The sequence below is a fragment of the Falco punctatus genome, assembly GCF_963210335.1.
Source record: "Falco punctatus genome assembly, chromosome: 1".
Taxonomy (NCBI): Eukaryota; Metazoa; Chordata; class Aves; order Falconiformes; family Falconidae; genus Falco; species Falco punctatus.
Genome location: NC_137580.1, coordinates 12227691 through 12247875, shown reverse-complemented (window position 1 = coordinate 12247875; position 20185 = coordinate 12227691). Strand labels below are relative to the sequence as shown.

General features: G+C 39.8%; 1 protein-coding gene across 11 annotated transcripts in view; it reads left to right on the top strand.

Moving 5' to 3' along the window:
- MGAT4D (MGAT4 family member D) overlaps positions 1 to 19543 on the top strand; it is a 39757-nt gene extending 20214 nt beyond the window's left edge. For 9 of the 11 annotated variants that reach the window (XM_080402896.1, XM_080402900.1, XM_080402902.1 and 6 more), the window contains 10 exons: positions 1221 to 1334; positions 2623 to 2698; positions 7740 to 7851; positions 8785 to 8915; positions 12760 to 12867; positions 13746 to 13939; positions 16048 to 16126; positions 16249 to 16327; positions 18085 to 18197; positions 18748 to 19543. In XM_080402896.1, the coding sequence (XP_080259022.1) occupies positions 1221 to 1334; positions 2623 to 2698; positions 7740 to 7851; positions 8785 to 8915; positions 12760 to 12867; positions 13746 to 13939; positions 16048 to 16126; positions 16249 to 16327; positions 18085 to 18197; positions 18748 to 18774 (1033 nt within the window). In that variant the 3' untranslated portion in view covers positions 18775 to 19543. The remainder of the gene's footprint in view (positions 1 to 1220; positions 1335 to 2622; positions 2699 to 7739; positions 7852 to 8784; positions 8916 to 12759; positions 12868 to 13745; positions 13940 to 16047; positions 16127 to 16248; positions 16328 to 18084; positions 18198 to 18747) is intronic. The other 2 variants (XM_080402899.1, XM_080402897.1) reach the window with 2 other exon arrangements.
- Positions 19544 to 20185: the final 642 nt, after the last annotated feature.

Below are 20185 nucleotides of genomic sequence, written 5' to 3'. Positions count from 1 at the left end.
GGACCCCACTTTGGCCAGTATTTGAAGTGAAACAGCCTTTCCCTTCTCTCCTTCTTTAAAATGACTACAAGAGAGCTCTCTGTCTTTGTATCAGTGTTTTGTTATAGAATCATTTAGTTGGAAAAGACCCTTAAGATCATAGAGTCCAACCATTAACCCAGGACTGCCAAGCCCACCGCTAAACCAAGTCCCTAAGTGCCACTTCTACACATCTTCTGAATACCTCCAAGGATGGTGACCCAACCTCCTCCCTGGGCAGCCTGTTCCTATCCTTGACCTTTTCAGTGAAGAAGTTTTTCCTAATATCCAGTCTAAACCTCCCGTGATGCAATTTGAAGCCATTTCCTCTTGTCCTGTCACTTGTTACTTGGCAAGAGAGATGGACACCCACCCAAAATAAAACAAAACAGAAAACCCTGAAGAAGATCATTGGAAACGTGGCCCTTTTGCTTCACTTTTGAGGCTTTTCTGCACATGCTGCTCCACTCAGGGTTTTTCCAGGCTGTATTTAGGGTGCAGATTTCCCCCAGAAGTGAATTAATTTTTATGATTTATTTATGTCTTTTGAAAAAAATTCTGCCAGAGTAGATGCTTTGTCAGTGTTACACAGTAAGAATGAGATTCTTTTTCATAAGCATCAGTGATCCTTTTTTTGCCCCACATATTCTGCAGGAAGGAGGAGATTTGACTTCCAGATTTGGCTCCTAAAGTCGATTACACATTTTTTCAATGACTTTTTAAATGGAAAATTTAATCCTTGGAGCAGAGACTAGATCACGGTGCCCATACCGAACTCCCACTCCAGAACAGTATAATTTTGGCTAGAACATAAAATTAGAGTTCAAGCAAGTGTGAGGAGCTGTCATGCAAGGGGGAACAGTTGTGTGTAGTTCTAGATAGTGGATTTGATTGTGAATTACTGCTGCATTCTGGCCACTATCTCAGGATTACAAGTAGGCATCTATAGATGCAGAAAGGGCGGGATTTCTGAGACATACTTTTTTTCCACTGTTTTCTGAGACTTATGATGAGTTACTGTCCTGGTGGTTGTCAAAGACCCCTTCTTGGTTCCTAATTTGCCACCTCTGTGACTTAGTTTCTTTGCTGGAGTGGGGAACTGCATTTCTGGAGGAACAGACGTAACTCTGTGGAGCTGCTGTGCGTGGTTGCCCTTAAAAGTTATTTTGAGGAATGGGGTCTCACTAAGCTTCTCTTCTCAGCTTCTCCACAGAAATCCAGTCTGGAGTCTTAGAGGTTATTTCTCCTCCTGCTTCTTATTACCCAGATCTTTCCAACCTGAAGAAAACACTTGGGGATTCGGAGGACAGAGTAAGGTAAGATAGCTGTATAAAATCTAAGAACTTTTGCTATGAGTATAAAACGGAAAATTCTGCAAAAGTCAACACTGTTTGAGATGATAATGTTTTTGTATTTCAGAGCTAATGGACAGCAAGTGTACTTTAAAAAAAATTTATTACACAAGGGGTTTTTGAGGAAAGCTGTGCTGCACAGCAGTGTCAGGGTCAGAGCCAAGGCTTCTCCTCTGGGCCTTGATTCTAGGCATCCCACAGGTTTTAAACCAGATGGATCATGCCAAGGGGCGATAGGCTAGATGATCTGGTCATAAAGGAAAAAATAGGAAAATCTTTTATGTGACAGGTAAGGGAGATGCTCTGTGAACACACAAAGGAAACCCCATGTGTTCCCTTAGCTGACTAGTAACAGCTACTGTGGGTTTAATTAATGACCTAACTTTTGGTGATCGTGGACATTTTATACTACTGTTAATAATATATCCTAACTGTGATTTCAGTCGCTCATGCGCCCCAAATTCACTGAGACAGAGATTATAATTCAACAAAATTGATTTATTGGAGGAAAGTAATTTTCTCTCAATCAGCAATAACTAATTTGTCAGAAGTTTTCCCGACAGTGCAGCAAGAGAGCTGCAGTACTGACAGTTTAGGTTGGAGGAAATCAGCAAGTGTATGCATATTGGGTTTAGAAACCTTTTATCTTTCAGAGCATAAACATGTTTACATATTTATACTTAAGTTCCAGATATGATTAGATTTGAATCAGACTTTTATGCCAATATTGATTAATTCCTCTAGTCTTTTAGCATTGATAGCAAACATCAGCTTTATAATCTGGTGAAATGAGAGACTGTGCTTTGTAGAGAAAAATCTGTGTTTTAAACAGATTTAAACCTGAAAATGAAGTTTATCAGCCTGCTTCTGTGTTGTTCATCAGTAAAAGTACCTAATTTTTGATCTTTAAATAATCATTGTGTGCTGACCTCTACTGTTCATAATGTAATGAGTAGAATCTTTAAGTCATTTGACATGAATGTACTTGTTAGGCATTTTGTTTCAGGCTGCATTAATACAGATCAAAATTTTTTGCTTAGTTAATGTTAACTTTTATAGGCAAGTCCAATTGTTTACAAATGTTTACACTGATTATAGAGGAATTTGTATTCACTTAACAATGAGTTAGAATGCTCAACCTTACAATTTTACTGTAGAGGAAAAACTGCAAAGCATTAGAAATGCTTTTATTATAGAAATAACTCTTGCAATCCCCCCAAAAAGCTTATCAGAATTTGTTGCTTATGTTTAGGTGGAGAACTAAACAGAATCTGGATTATAGCTTTTTAATGCTATATGCCCAGCCTAAGGGAACATTTTATTTACAGGTATGTTCATATTATCATTAAGTAGCTGCAATAGATCGGTACTGATTTGGCAATTTTAATTTGTTTCAAAGGCCTCGAGAAGAACAGCAATCTGTTGTCATTTTCTGTGTATTTTGCCTGTGGTCTTTACAAGCATCCACAACGTTCTGTGTTTATATACATCCTGCAGCCAGGTACTATTTGATTAAATCCATCTGTACCTTCCTGTCATTTGTGAGGTTGAGTAAAGGTAACTGAAGCATGAAACCCTAATTTGATTAGGTTAAGAAAGTCAGTTTAATGTGTTTTCACTTGGTGCAGCAAGACAGAAGAGTGGTGGTGGGTCCAGGTTGTAGCCCAGATCACAATGAACCAAAACCCCCTTACAGACACGGAAACGTACCGGTGTCGCGATGCTGGAGACAAGGTTAAACTGCAAGCTGGTACAGATCCTAAATTCTCCAGAGGATTTGGAGTATTAGACTTTAAGAAGATCCCCATGCATTCGGGCTTAAGTTTAGCCATCATTCTAGGTTTTTGTTAATTTGCACTGCACAAAGACGATAATCGCCACCAGAGTTTGCCAAATTTATCATGACTGTTCAATAATGGAACACCTCCAGAAAATTTCATGTAGCTCGTGAATGTCAACAGTTTTTTAAAAAAACTCAGAACAGCATTTTGTTTAGTTCTTGGTTTTCCTGGGTCTTCTCCTGCTCCAACAGGCCTCAGACTCTGTATCACTTAAGTACGTCACAAGATTACCAGAAGCAGATGACCACCAGAGCTGGCATCTTGGGCAAGTCTCGTCAGCATTTAACACAAAAGCATTGCAGCTGGGCTGCTCAGGAGCCTGTGCTCTGTTCTGAAATCTGGCATTGGCGCAGGAGACAGGTGGACAAAGAAAAATGTCATCTATTGAACAGTTAAGGTTTACTGGAAAATGCAGTATTTTCCCATGACTTTCATATGTTTTCAAGAGTGCTACCCAAGTCTTCTAAGTGCACTAGAGCATTAAGGCACGGTGAAGGGAAATGTTAAGCATACTTAATGGCCCTTTCTATTACAAAGTTCTCTGAGCATTCATGCTTGCATGGAAATTACTTACTTATGTATTTCTATTTTTAAAGAAATTTTGAGAATATGTGGGGTTTTTAACTGAGACATCGTATAAGGACTGAACTGTGTTATTTGGATATATATATATCCCTATATGTATTATATAAGGACTGAACTGTGTTACGTCTGGATTGTGATGGGCTAGTGGCAGTTATGGCTGCTTTCAGAATTTTCTTAGAAAGAAACTATGCCTTCCTCATACCGTTACCTAGTATATCCATTTCTTCATTTGTGTGTCCAGTCTGTAGCCGCTTCTGTAGCACAGATGTTGGTCTGCCCTGAGTACAGGTGTAGAGTAGATGTAGCACAGATGCTGGTCTGCCCTGAGTACAGGTGAAAAGGAGGAACACATGCTGCCACGAAGTTAGTTATGATCTCCCTCCATTTGGAAGCCTTGTATTAACAGAAAGAAAATAACTTAAAAATCCCTTTCCTCAGCCTGGTACAAAGATTTACTTCAGCAATCTTAGGGAACACTTGACCTAGCTTAGATTTTATTTAATGTTTTGTCAGGAATAGTATCATTTGGGTGACTGGTATTAACTTCTGAATTTTGAAAGAAGATAAGCATACATGATTTGTCTTGATGGCTACAGAACAGTTGATGTCATGAGTCAAGCAAGATCTTTGCTGAATAAATACGTAAACACTGATTCTAGGGTACTGCTGAATCAGGATTTAATGAAGTAGCTTTGTGAAGTGAAGCCCATTAAAGCTAATGGGGTTACACTGTGGGTGAACCTTACCTACCAATCAAACATAATCTTTGAAAATAGACAATAAATCCTATCAGTCATCTCAAGCTCTCCTGCTTAAAGCATCTCTTCTACTTGAAGCATCCCTTCTACTTTGCTGGTTTTACTCCCGCCGCGCCCCAGCTACTTCTTCTTTCAGGCTTTTCTGTGAAGTCTTCTTAATCAGCAATAAAAAACGAAGAGAACTTTGAAATACTTGTTTCCACTTCCACTTCCTGGAGTCCAACCCCTGAGACACTTGTGATAATGTCAGAGACAAGATAATGGGATCTAACGTAGCCATAAAAGCAGGCACTCGGACCCCAGCCTAGCAGTGAGGACATGAATTTGTGCTTTGTGTCTATAGACTTAAGTTCATTCTGTAGTAATTAAACATTTCAAATCTGCAAGCACCTGAAAGAAACTCAGATACAGCAGTTTTGGGGAAGTGTTTTCTTTTAGCACTCAGACGAACCAAAAAAACCCACACATTAAATAGATCTTTTAGTATCTTCAGTTAAAAATCTGTTAAAAACTTCAAATTTAGTTAACTGAACTACTGCCATGCTTTTTTTCAACCTCATTATTTTTTTCTTTGTAGAGGTTGGGGGAGCTTTGTCCATTTATATGTAACATAGATGTATATACTGGTAACATATATTGTCAGCAGCACTTATCTGTGCACCATTATACCATTAATACAATTTCTCCAGTGTCACACACACAGACATACAGACACACACACACCCCATTACTAATCTTTGTATTGATACACACACACAATTTGAACAGTGATTCAAAATATAAAAATACCCTAATTTCGAAAGGGAGATCCTTTCCTGTCTGATGCCTACACTTCCATTGTATGCTACCATTTTTTTGCTGCTTCTTTGTTTTTACTTCTCTTAGATGGATAACCCACGTAAGAAAAATGAAGGAAAACCCATTTATTGTCTATCATTTAGGAACTGTACATAGCCTTGCTATTGCGCCTGTATCTTTTTTTCATCCCCAAGTGCTGATGAGTGAAGGGAAATCAGCTGCGGTTGTGTGTTCTGCTGGTGTCCTCATGACAATGGGGCAAGTGGAATAGACAGTTCATATCTTAAATTTCCGGATCCAGCTGTGTGCAACCACTGCATTATCTCCTTTGGTAGATGAGAGCATATGAAAAACAAGTGACTGTAAGCTGAAGCCAGAAAAACTGGAAGTAGAATTTAGGTACCACATCCTAAACGTTCATAATCACACATAGTGTAACTTACTGAAAAAGAACCGATACTGAAATCTCTTAAGCATTGGCAGATGCTTTTCAAGAAGACGTGCTTTAGTTGAACACAAGTTATAGGGTTCAGTACAGGGTTAAATAAATAACTTTTAACGTCCTGTGCTACGTAGGATTTCAAACTACATTCTCTAATACTCACCTTTTAATGTCAGCTTCAGACAAGACTGTTTTGGGCTTCTCACTATGCAAAACTGCTCTCAGTTCATAACCACATTCACACTCACTTTACATCACAGCCTCTGTATTTTTCATCTTTACTACTTGTGTGTGCTTTCTTCTAGTGTTTCTCGATACGGTGGTCTCACTAGGTTTTTGAGATACTCCTCTTTTTGCCCTTTGTCTTTTTTTGGGTGCTCCTCAATTTCCTTCTAAGTATTCTCTGAAACTCTCTGATTCCTTGTTCTTCTCCCTTTACATGTAGCTACTGGATAATACTATTATCTTACTTAATGTTATGCAAAATTTCTTGTAAGTTCATGTTTGGGGGGGGGGGGGGTTCTGTTGTTCTCTTTTGCGTGACTGTCACCTCAACGCCATCGCCAGATCTCAGAATCTGTTAATATGCGTTCATCTTGATCAGTTTTGTCTCCATCTGTCTGGGTTTTGTTATCTTACCATCAGCAAAAGCTAACAGGGTCAAACCAGATCTCTTCACAGGGTCAAACCAGATTTCTTAATCTTGTTTTGCAAACTTTGTTCTGCTTCCTCCCGGGTTCCCTGTTGACAAGGCATTTCTCCCCTGCCACCCCTACACCTGCAATAACGGCCAAATTTAGCTAAAACCTGTGGGTCTGCTCTCTGAAGCTCTGCTGACTCTGTGCTGAGTCAGTTGAGGACACAAACCCAGCAGGAATCCATGGGTTGGGTTTTTTTTCTCCTAACAGTCATTTCCTACTTATTTAGCTTTCTGAACCAGATTCCAGCACCACCAGGCAAGCCCCAGGGCCAACAAAGTACAGCAGTTAGATCAAATTAACTGTATCATTACACTGCATCCCAACAGTATTCTCCTGAAGGCTTAGCCTCCTCTTCCTGTGTTTTTCACATCCGTACTGAATTCAAACTTTGAATTACTTGCTCCCTAATTATTTCTGGAATTCATTTATTTCCTTTGTGTTGTTACCTCTAAACTCCTTGTCTGGACTCATTATCCTCAGCTTTAGTAATGGAACAGCTTCTGGCTTTTCAGATCCCCTTATTCTTCTCTGAAAGCCGTGCAAAAATGCAGCCAAGGCCTTTCCCATTTCCTTGATGGATGTCAGTCTCCTTTTCCAAGTATCCTCTAGCTGGCTCTACTGCTGTATTCAGCGTCAGCCTTCATAACGCCTCAAAAGCTCTGTGTATTCCTGTCCTTCAGTGCGATTCACAGCACGTTCCTTCTTTCATGACTAGTATTCCCTGAAACAACTTGCTTTCTACTAGTGTCTCAGGACTCATCCACAGTTCTTCTCAGTCACCTTTTAGGTACGACAAAGCCTGCCCAGGCTACTCTACAGATCTTCCATCCGTTTGCTTTAGATGCCTCCCTTCTCAAACAGTTTGCTCCTGCTGCTTACCAGTGCTTCTACAACTTCAGTACAAACTGTCTGCTGTCTTCTTCCTTAACCTCTAGCTTTTTGCTTCATGTTTTCTGTTAAGTGAGATCCTCTTAAGGTAGGGAGGCCGTCCTTAAGAAAGTGAGGAGCACTCATGGCGTTATAGTCACTTGTGTAAATAAATACTTAGTGAATGATACTGAAACAGAGATATATGTAGAAGCTAAATAGCAATCCGCTGTACTTTGGCACAGCTTCGGTGCACACTGCACACCAGTCAAACACAATCCAGTTATCGCTTACACACGGCAACGTCACCACCCCCTCTGCAAGCAATAAAACTACCACTTGCCTTCTCTTTTTTGTTGCTTTTTTCCCTCACCTAGCTAGAAGATGATATAATAGCCAAACCTGGTTATATTCAAAGTATAAAAGACTTTGCTGCTAAGCAGTCCCAAGAGTGGATGATTCTGGAGTTCTCCCAGCTTGGATTTATTGGTAAGTATTAAGACCTCAGCAGGGTCAGTTGGACTTGGAGCTGCATAAGTCAAGTAGCTCTCACTCAGAATTACATTTCAAAGCATGGAAGGACTCGTATCAAAACTCCCTTGGTTCTTCAGGAAAGCTCCTACTGAAAGTCTTTTACTTTTTGTGCTCTTCAAAACTGTCTTTTTAATGCAGAGTGTCCTCAGCATAGGATCTAGTGGCTGGGTTCCCATAAGAAGCAAATTGTTTCATCTCAGGGTACTATGTGCTCCTGTAGTGTGTAGTCTTTTCAGGAATGGAATTTGAACAATCAACCAAAAAAAAAATCCACTTCCTTTCCTTTGTGGAGCAGAACATGCATCCCATATCATAGGGAAGTATTTTTGTTATTTTTAGTCTAATTTTCTTTTTATATTTTTTCTCTGGTTCTAATACTATTTACTTGTGATAACACCTTACATGTGTTAGGTCAGACAAAGAAACCTAACAAAATAGCCTGATACAAACAGCAAGAGAATGAAATGAACAGTGATAGTATTTTAAAAGCAACACTTCTCATACCTAGGTCTTAATTTAAAGATAGTCAGTATAGTATTGCCAGTGAAATTGCATGTGTAGCATTTTAAGGAATTATTCAGACTCCATTTTATCCGACACACTGATAGAGGTGACTGGCAGATTTGTGTTTGGAACCAGGATACAACTGTGTGCTTTATTAACTGACTGGTTGGCTATGTGAGAATATCTCCAGGCATGGGATGGAAATCTGTTCAAGATCCTAACAAGCTGGAGGATAAGCAATTCTTCAAAGCTGGACTCTGTGTGAAATTTTCACTAAATATCAGAATTACATCCATGTGTTTAAGACAGGAGTAAACATAAAGCTGGTGGTTTTTGCAGAGGAATGAAAATATCTGAATATGCAACTTCTTGTCTTGCTTTCAGGAAAATTGTTTAAATCAGAAGACTTGCCACTCATAGTGGATTTTTTTCTCATGTTCTATAAAGATAAGCCCATAGACTGGCTTATGGACCACCTGCTCTGGGTTAAAGTGTGCAATCCAGAAAAGGACGCAGTAAGTATGTCTATGAATTTATGAACATAAGTAATATTCAAACAGTCTTGGTGGCAAAATAATTTATTTTCAAAAAACAGAATAGAAATCTTTCAAACCTGACTTACTTTGGAGTTTGTGGGGAAAGATCTGCTGCAGATCTGCACAGAGTGTCACAGTGTTTGAGCCCATTAGGGCACGTGGAGATGCCTGACACAGAGATTCACATTTCCACACCAGAGCTGTTTTGCCTCCATCAGCTCACAACATGGACAGCACAAGCTCACATCTGCCTGCAGCTGGTCACGTAGGCAACCCTGCAACACCAAAGAAAATGTTGCATATGTAAAGCTACGTGGGCTACCACTTGCATAACTTTCTGCTGACCTGCTAATATGAAAGTCAGTAAAGCATACGGTTTTGCAATCACAGTCATTCTGAATTTTGCGTACCAATTCCTTTCTTTCAGGAAGCTGAACTTAAGTGTTTTGCTTTAAATCTTTTGCTATCTGGGAAAAACACTGACTGTTTGCCTGAAAAATAACCAAACATGCAGGGAAACACATAGATTGATCGAACTAAATGACACTTTTCAATAAAAATGAAAGAAAGAGTTGTGTTGAATTGCAAAAGGTGCCGTTTCTAGCACTACAGGTGAGCCAAATGATATGCTGAGTATTTCTTTATGTCCTTTTGCGTTCTTTCTCTCACCAGTCTTTGGTGCTGGTCACTGCCCACACGCTTCTTGTATAACAGACTGTGCCATAGAGGACTGACCAGAGCTTCTGCTCCTTCTTGGTTTTTTAAGGCTGAAGAGTTTTATTTGATTTGTGTAGCTAGTTTTTTTTTTACTTTTGCATTAATAAAGAAGGGAGAAGAGACAGACAGGAGTTGTGCAGAGCTGGAGATGGAGGGGAGCGGAACAAACAAGCTTCAAGTTTTACTGCGTAGCAGGGGTGACCCCTGGGGATAACGGAAGGTCCCTGCTTCTACACTTAGTGAGGCCACTGGAGGAGTCTCTATTCCCACTTCATACAGATAAGAGTAAGACATCCTACTGCATGGGTTAGGCTGGCTCATAGGAGTCAGAGTGAGCCTCAAGTGCCTTTAATTTAGGTTCTTGCCAACCTGTGATAACAGAATTAAAAAACAAGATACTGTTATGTTAACATCACCTATTCTAGATCTGTTCTAACATGTGCCAACTCAATGAAACATTTTACTTTTATTTTTAAAATGAGTCTTCTAGCTTATAAGACCTGATTCACCCTTAAAACGAAGCTGTGCTCCTGAAAGGCAGGCAGGCAGCTCAGGCGCGTCTGCCCTGGCCGAGCTGAAGCAGAGCGGTATCAGCAAGTTTCTAGTGAGTTTCACTTCTGCAATTGCAATTTCAATTGCTGCGGGCAGCAAAAACCTATTGAGACACGTCAGTCTCGAGCAGCCCTGGGGTGAGAATGACCAGCGGCATGACCTGCTTGGACTATTCGTGGGAATGCAGAAAGTGGAGGCTGGGAAAAGAACAAGGGTCCCAGCTGCTGCTACTCCTCTGTTCAACAGATTAAGGCAGTGGGCTTTCATACAGGCACCAGAGAGGGCAAGCTGACAGAAATCCTCACGCTTTCCCCTTTCCGAGCAACTAAGGATGTCGCTAAGTGATCACACACTGTGCCTCACAGGAGCGCCACCGGGGCACCTGGTTGTGGATTTTATGTGCCATCCTGTGGTGATGGGTGTCTGGCGTGTTTTCAGCCTGGGCTGAGTATTAACATAGCAAGATTCAGCCACGTCTGTTCACTGAGCTGGAAAAGACAGTTTGTGATGATCAGAGCCATCAGATCTCTGTGTGGTTCAGAAACTTCATGTTTACCTCCTGTGAACCATCATTTGTTCTGGGGGCCACCGTACAAAAGACGTGGGCCTGTTAAAGCAAGTGCAGAGGAGGGCCACAAAGATGATCGGGGGGCTGGGGCACCTCTCCTGTGAGGACAGGCTGGGAGGGCTGGGGTTGTTCAGCCTGGAGAAGGGAAGGCTCCGGGGAGACCTTACAGCGGCCTTCCAGTACTTAAAGGGGGCTTATGAGAAAGACAGTGAAAGACTTTTTACCAGGGTCTGTTGTGGCAGGACAAGGGGCAACAGTCTTAAATTGAAAGAGGGTAGATTTAGATTAGGTATTAGGAAGAAATTCCTCACTATGAGGGTGGAGAGACACTGTCCCAGGTTGCCCAGAGCAGCTGTGGGTGCCCCATCCCTGGCAGTGCTCAAGGCCAGGCTGGACGGGGCTGGGAGCAACCTGGGCTGGTGGGGGGTGTCCCTGCCCATGGCAGGGGGTTGGAACTACATGATTTTTGAAGGTCCCTGTGAACCCAGACTGTGGCTCTGTGATCATATGCAGCAGCACATTACCTAGCAAGTGTGGTGGGGACCAGCAGGCTGCAGATGGGAGCCCTGCCCCAGCGAGGAGCCTTACCTCAGTTTCTGCACAAATGACCACACCAGTCCAGTGCTGCTGGTTGTTCTCAGCTGCTACCCTAAGTAGCTCTTTTGGTGGTGCTGCCGTAGCATAACAGGAGACATGCTAGAGACCGCGTTATTATAGGGGATGAACTGCAAACCCTGTCAGTAGAAAGTTCGCAAATTTATTTTCTTCTAATGATTTTTTTTTTTCTAACAAAAGTATAGCGTGCTTTTCAAAGAAACAGCTGCCAATGGATCAGTTTGCATGCATTGTGTTTTTACATTGTTTTGCTGAACATCTGCTGTGGGCAAACATAAAAATACTTGGTTCTTTTTATAGCCTTCCAGGTGTTTTTGAACTTTTAATTAGTACTACTGTGGAAACCATAAATCCCCCATGAGTTTTGGTGTTTAAACCAGCTGAGTGAAGTCTTTATCCCTTCTAGCTTCAGAAGGTATTGATAAAGTTTATGTAACATTTTTCTTTTATAGAACTGAAGGCACTTGACTGAAGAGGTAAAGACATTATCCCCTCAAATCTAAGGATGTAAGACCTGTGACACAGAGAAGTTAAATGATCTTCCAAACTCATACAATAATTCTGTGGCAAAACCAAGGGCAGAGCCCAAGGAGTCTCATTTTAGCTCATTGTTCTGTTCCCTGCCATTACGCTTCATTACACCTCATTAATTATTGTAGCATGTTCGCTTCATTGTATCAAACTATGATGCTCTATAGATACAGAGCTAAAATTACATTTAAAATAGTCATTTGCTATCATTCAAAAATCAAGAAATTCCAAGATTAGTACCAATTACAGTTACGTAATTCCATGGTATATATCATGTCACAAAGTGTACTTAACTGGAAAATCAGGATTGAAATACAGTATCCCAAGTGCTTTATCAGATTATAAGGTTAAAAGATACATAAATTATAGTACAGTACATTATAAGCCTCTCAAACATAGCAGCAAGAGCCAAAATGATAAAGGTTGAAATGTAACCAGAACCTATCTCAAGAAGGTCACTTTTGGTCAAAATAGTTTAATTAGAATGATACGGCAAGGCCAAGAGTTGAAATGAAATTTGCCAGAAACAGTTAAAAAAAAAATCAGTTTCAGATCTGAGATCCATTTTTGCCACTCTGAGGTGTGATTGATGGCATACAGTGCAGAAATCCCTGTATTAGTGGTGGTTGAGCCTTTAAATCTACATAGCTCCATGACTGGAATTACAAGTTCAGGTCTAGAAACAATGTATTTGAAATAAGGTGACTGTTAATCTAACAGTTATTCATTTAAATATAGATATTAAATACAGAATGAAATTGCTTTATGGAACTTAGTGTCTCTGTCTCTCTCCTTTATTTAAGTACACCTTCATTCCCTTTTATTTTACTTTCTTTCCAGATACACTGTGAAAAGGAAAAGGCAAAGTTACGTATCCGTGCTAAACCATCTCTCTTTCAGCATGTAGGAATTTATTCATCATTGGCTGGGAAGATACAAAATTTGAAAGTAAGGACAAGAAATTAATGCCCTATTTCTAAATTATAAGCTTGTGTTCCAACTTGTTTCTCAAATCAGTTTCAAGCATTGCATCTTTGGCATTAGATGGCATTTCCCTATCCAGTTACAGATTTGGGGGAGAACGCTGACCTGGGATCTGAACTGCAGGTGGGGCACACTGCTGCTCCACAGACATCTTTGCATCTCTAATCTGAACACTTGTACCAGTCATAGTAGCATTTCATGGCATGTAGGAACCCTCTCTGCAGCACAAGGTTTCACGTGCTCTGCACCATTACAGACACAAACGGCTGTGATGATTTGTTTTGGCTGAATAATCTACCATGGACTATTAGAAGAAGGTATACTGGTACCGTAAGGGTGTGGCTATTGTGACGGCCAGAGATTTTTAGGGAGAGTTTGGAGGGGAAACTGTGGATCTACCATGTATCTGATAAGGACAAGAGCAATCCCCAGACTTCAGGGATGTCCTGATGGCCCCATTTAGACCAGCTGTGAGATCATTGGAATTGCTGTGTTGGATCAGACTAGAGGTTCACCTAGCCTCTAGCGGAGACCAGTATCAGATGTTCTGGCAGAAGGCATAGTAGACAACTATGAAATAGCCTACTGTGGTGAAGTTTATTTTGAAATCTGGGCAACTGAGAAGCAATCGGTACAGCTCTGTCTGCAAATTATAACATTAAGTCTCAGTGATTACACTGAAATGAATATTCTGTTTGTGTTAGAAATAGATTGTGTATTTTTGACACTGAGGTAATTATTTTCTGGAATAGCTTCCTGTAGTAATTCAAGATATTGGAGCACTTTTTTTTTTTTTTTTTTTTCATTGTATGAACGAAATTACATTTCTTTATATCCAACAGGATAAAGATTTTGGCCAAAGCGTGCTACATAAAGCACATAATAATCCACCTGCAAAAGTGGATACAAGCCTAAGAATATACCAGCAATATACCTTGGAAAAAGTTTATAAAGGAAAAGACTGGTTTTGGGCTTCAGCTCCAGTGGCAGGGGACTACATCAGCTTCACCTTTTTAAATCCACTAAAAGTTGAAAAGTAAGTATTACATGATACTACATGTGTCCAGTTTGGAAATTACTGAGTCTGTTCAAAATCACCAGGGCTCAACCATGCACATAAACCATAGACTCTTTACTGACAAAAAATCAATGATTTGCAATTTAGCTGCTCCCTTTCTTGACCTTCCCTCCTGAAATACATTTTTTCCGTGGTAATTAGCTTCTTGGATATTTTCCCCTTTATTTCTTCTGTTAAATTCTCTTAAGATAATTCTCAAAGGAATTTGGTTTTAATTAACGATATATTATAATATATAGTATAATATATATAATATAATAACTCATCAATGGAGTCAGTGAAAGCTTTATTTCTATAGTTGTCAACAGAAAGGTTGTTTGCATGATGTCAAGTCAAAGGCCATGTCCCAGACCACACACTTAGCAGTGTAGGTGAAAGCAAAGAGAAAATACCAGTATTGTGGGGAAATGATGAAAAGTGAATTAATAAAGGTGGGATTCAATTGAAGATTCAAAGACTTGAATGTAGGTGTTTACTGTAGAGATGTCTACATAAGGCAGATGTGTAAGCTCCTACTGTACATGGCAGAGATCTACTTGATGCAGTCAGTGGAAGCTGGACACCTTCATCTCGTTCTCTATTTGGTCACCTGAGTCAGTTGCTGTGACTGCATGGAGTGTATCTCCATTGCCTGTAATGACAGCTTGAACACTTGGGTCACAGCCAAACTTCTAATTTCATGTGTTTGGATCCACAGCCAAAATCCACCTTGCATGTTTTTCTCGTTCTAAAAGATGAAACTGTCTTCTCTATCTTCAAATCATTCAGCTTGGGTGTATTTGAAAGGAAGAGACACCTGTAGCTGAAGACAGGGAAGTGTTTTTCAGAAGGACTTTATGAACAATACAAACTGAGGTTGGCAATAAAAGAAGCAGTTCTGCCTGGTTCAGCAAAGTTTCTTCTTCTCTCTGTGTCAGACTGGAGAACAGATCTGAGTTAAATAACCCAGCAAGAAATATGGTTCCAGGAGAGTGTCTCTGACACAAATTACCATAATGACCATATCTCTCTAATGATAATTCAGAGAGAAAACTCCTTCACAGTTGTTACACTTCCTCGCCAAGTTGGCCACAAAACTGAGACTTCCATTTCTGCAAAGACTGTAGATGTCTCATGTATTTAAAAAAAAAAAAAAAATCTTAAGAAAGCAAGCCTGTATCTCCATCTAGTGAGCTGCGCTAAATAACAGTCGTAATAAACACTGGTGTTCTGTGATCAACAGTTAACTAGATTTTGCTTTGGGAAGCTTGGGTAGCCTGTATTTTTGCATTTCCCTGTCATTAGGAAGCTGTACTGGATGAAACTCATTTACAGATGGTATTGCCTAATCACTAGTCCCAGCCTCATCCCATTGCTATCCTGTGAAAACGTATAGTTAATCCTGTAATATTTGGTGGTCGTCTTGAATGTTTGATACCAGAAAAGGGAGACTGGTGCTTTAAATTTCATTAGCTCTTTTTGGATCTAAAAGCCTAAGAACTCTAATGCCAGACATTTAAAACCAAACAGGGATTTTTATTCTTATTTTTTTAATCTCATAATTGTTTTTTGCTTGGATTCTAGCTTTGACAGTGCTGCTGTTCATTGGCTATAAAGGAGATTATTTAGAAGCACCTGAATTGAACAATATTGATAAAAAGGGGGATTCTCTTGGCATGTAGTATATGGTCTAGCAGAAACAGGGATTTTTCCTGCCATTGCGTTCCAAAGGCCCATCTCACCTTGGCTGTAGGATGATAGGAACAGATCAGAGGGCAGATGTTCCTTAGCTGTTTAAACCTGGAAAGTTAATTTATTTAGAAATTGAGCACTGGAAAGGGGGAACACTTGCATTCGTGGCTCCAGCAAAAGATGGTTTTAATGCTTGTTCTGTTTAAAATAAAAAGCTTCTAATATGATTTGATCACACAGTGGGAAGTTTCAACGCCTATTTCTGTTCTTTATAGCCCACAACTAATTAAAAAAAAAGGTATTTAAAACTTTCTATCAAATCTGGAAAGAATTACTTCCCTAGAACTTTTCTAAAGTATAGAATACCTGGAAATAATATACCTTCATATCATCAGGTATTTTTTCAGGAGTGGTAACATGGAGCACCCAGGTGACAAACTGTTTAACACCACCGTGGAAGTGTTGCCAGCTGATGTAAGTCTCTCATTTCCAACTGTAATGCACAGTGCTATTTCATGTTAAGAATGATGTTTAGCATAAAATGTCATGCCCTAGAAAATATTTCTGGAGATTTTATTGTTTTGGTTTTTTTACAGGAAATGCTAAGGAAAGAACTGGTTGACAATGGAGGTAAATTTAACTACCCAGCAACCAAAGACGGATATTTAACAATAGGTAAATTGATTACTGTCACTTCGGAACCAGAAATTTTGTTCTTACATATAGAATATTTCTGCATTTGAGAGTTTTATTAACTCTGTAATAAATACAACATTCCAAGGTGAACTAGTGACAAAAAGAAACCCTTTGCGCTACTGCACATTAACTGCAGTCTCTGCAAGGTCTTAACAGGATGTATTGGGTTTGTGTGGCAAGGTTTTGGTAGCGGGGGGGGGGGCTACAGGGGCGGCTTCTGTGAGAAGCTGCTGGAAGCTTCCCCGGTGTCTGATGGAGCCGATGCCAGGCGGCCCACGCTGGAGCCGGCTGGGCCTGAGGGGCTGCGGTGGGGGGCTGCCTGCCGGGGGTCCCGGCTGGGGCAGGGCAGGGTGTGAGGGGTCCCCTGCGGGGGAAGGGGCGGCAGGGACAGCGTGTGGGGGGCTGAGGTGACCCCTGTTCCCCTGCGCTGCTGGGGGGGTGGCGGGGGAGAGACAATCGGGCGGGAAGGTAAACCCAGGAAGAAGGGAGCTGTGGGGGGAAGGTGGTTTTGAGGTTTGGGTCTATTTCTCGTTACCCTGCTCTGACCTGATTGGTAATAAATGAAACTAATTTCCCCAAGTCAGGTCCTTTTTGCCCATGGCGGTAACGGAGGGCGCTCCCTGTCCCTGTCTCAACCAGGCGCCTTTTGCTGCATTTTCTCTCCCCCTGCCCGGCTGGGGAGGGCAGTGACAGGGCGGCTCCGGTGGGCACCTGGTGCCTGGCCAGGGTCAGCCCCCAACATCGGATAATTGATTCTGGTTTGGATTTTGCAGCCTTAGCTGAAGATAAGGATTTCTTGATTATGACAGCATTAGCTTGTGCTCCAACCTGAAATGAAGGGGAAGCATAAGGCAATGGAGAACCCCCTTTTGACCCCCACCCTTGCTTCCCCTTCTTCCTTCCTCAGGGTGGTGCGGGGCTTCTCTTAAATGAACTGGGGATTCTCCGCGTGTTTGCCAAGGCCCGGGTTCTGCTGTTACCTCAACTGAAATGCTACTATGCAAACAGAAACAGACTATCGGGAGATATGCTTTGCTTGCCACTTTCTTCTGTCTTTTCTACCACATAACTGCACTTTTCTCCCAATGAACCACTTTCACCTCACCAGGGCTTCTGGTTTGCTTTGACTTGCTCCTCTCTCCCACCTCAGCTCCTCTCTCCTAGCTCCTCATGGCTGTTTTGTTCTAAGTAGAGGTCCAAACTGAAATGCTGGCAACTCACAGTTGCACAAGCAAGTTGATCAAAAATTAATATCATACATGGGATGAGCGTTTTTCATTTGTCTGCAGCGATTTAATGCCAGTTTAACAAGGTTAGTTCAAAAGCATTGAACTGGTGAAAAAATGCAGAACTGGTCCATGATTCCTAAAAATATCTTTTTAAAAATAATCTTACTTTTCAGAAAAAGCTCTTTTAGATTATTTACATGAACATGTGCGCCATATGTATAAGGTCACTACTAACACATATAAATTTTTTTTTAACATTTGTAGCTGTAGGTTCTTTATTTTCTTGTATTCTTCTCCAGCTCCTAGCTGCTGTAACTGAAGGAATGAATCCTTCTTGTTTATAGCTTCATCTTACTGTTTGACCTCTTCCAAAAGATTTTTTCCCCTAATGTCATATCGCTGGAGTTAATTTATAATTTGTAATTTAGAGCTTTTGTATAAATGTACTTGGAAGCGTATTTCATTCTGATATAAGCTTTTACAGGTCTTGTTTTATTTTTTATTTAGGGGCTTTTGAAAATGGAATTGCAGAAGGCAGTGTCGATCAGTCAATAGGAAAAATACAGGCTATTCGTTTATTGGTCAATTCTGATTCTCCTGTATGGGCAATCATTAGTGAGGTAAGCATGTTAATAAAAACATTTTAATTAAAACTTTATTAAATGAATTTCAGTTCTTCTTACCATACAGTATTGATAATCATTAATTTTTATTTAATTTTGAATGGGACTTTGAATTATAGTAATTATTCAGGGGAGAACTTAAATTTACTTCATAGAAAGTGCTGGAAATACTCAAATGGGGCAATTCTCCAGTTCTGCAGTGCTGTAAGTACAGCCACCAGAATTTGGGTCATGATAAACCAACCAACCAAAGGAGACAGGGAGACTTTTCTAGCTTTTCCAGTCACTATCTTGGATATTAGGTATAATGTGCAAATTTTTTCAGATGAACATGTGATTTTTTTTTTATTATTATTCATGTTTCACCCAAGTTTCTGAATGCATGTGAACCCATAAGTAGAAAGTATTTGGCAGAAGTAACTGGAGAGAATTACTGAGAATTACTACAGCCTTAAACTATAGCTATAGTTGGAACAAGGGAAAAGCTAATGTCTTAGGCAATGCTTCTGCAGATTTTAGAAAATAATGTATTTTTGTTTTTTTTCAGGTACTTATCAAGGCATCTGAAAACTGAAAAAAACAATTTCTTTTGCCATGTCACTTGTTACAAATTGCTTGTAAACTAGGCCAACAGCAACAAAAAACTGGCTGGGTGAAAAGAACAAATCCAAACCCATTTAATTCTTAATACTGTGTATTAGGAAAGAGTTGAGATAATATTCTTTATATAAAGATTTAATAGTTAAAAGATATAAAGAACCCAGTTATGTCAGTAATTTCTATAAGATATTCTTGATAAGGTGTCTTATATAAAAATCTCACCTTAGCATGGCAACATTCGATACATATTGTGATAAACAATTGATAAGGCATTAACAGCCTGTCTCAGGGACTTAAGCAAAAAAGTATGGTAAGTTTCACCAGAACTAAAAATATGGATGTTTTTGAAAAATGTTAAGGACACAGTTTTCAACTCCACTAAGAACTAGTCAGTTTTGGAGGGAAAATAGAAACTGAAAAAAAAGTTGTCAATATTCATTGCAAGTATTTAGAGCAGTCCACAGAAATAGGAACAACTTGAAAACATGAAAATGAATCTCAAACTTAACAGAAGTGTGTTTCAGCCTTAATGTAGCATAAGTTATGTTTAATATTTTTTAAATAGGAAGTGCCTACAATTTACCATTTGAATAACTTGAAACTTAAAGAGGTATTGTTTGGAGGATTGTAAATCTTTTCAGTGAATTGTGCATTGAATTAAATACAGAAAATAATAAGGGTATTATGTATGACTATATTTTTGTAGAAAGTAAATTATTTAAATAAAGTTTTGGATCCTATAATTTGACAGTCAGTATGTACTGATACTTAATTCTTGGTCACAAGGCAAAACTCAATATAAATTTGAAAACAGAAGGTATACCACAGTAGTCTGATTTGAAATGTTTTTGAGAAATTACAATCCACCTTGGACATCTACCTGTTAATGTGCAGAATTCCTGGATTGCTTCCTTAATACTTGCAGCATGGTTGTGCCCTCATTCTCCTGCACATGCATTGCATCGTAACAGCAGACAGCGAGAAATAAACTGCACTGTACACTTGTGCATGGATTTGTATTAAATGGGTTAATTAATGTAGAAGTGTATTCTTAAGAGTATTTTTATTTAGAATAAGATGAAAATAATTTTCTAATATTAAAACAGTTCAGAAGGGAGTTTCGTTAAAGACCACCTCTAATAATATTTTGATAATTTACAGTATCACACACTGTGGTGCTAGATATTTGTGTGTGTGTGTATATATATGTACGTATGCATATATTTCTTGGATCAAATACTGCAGCCTTCATTAGATTAAGAGTTTAATGCATGTTAAGAAGTAATGCAGTAATCCAGAACGCTTAGAGAAACAGAGAGGGACAACTTTATCCATCAGCGCTTACAGTAAAAAGAAGGGTTGAGTGAAACTGAGACCAGTGTCTT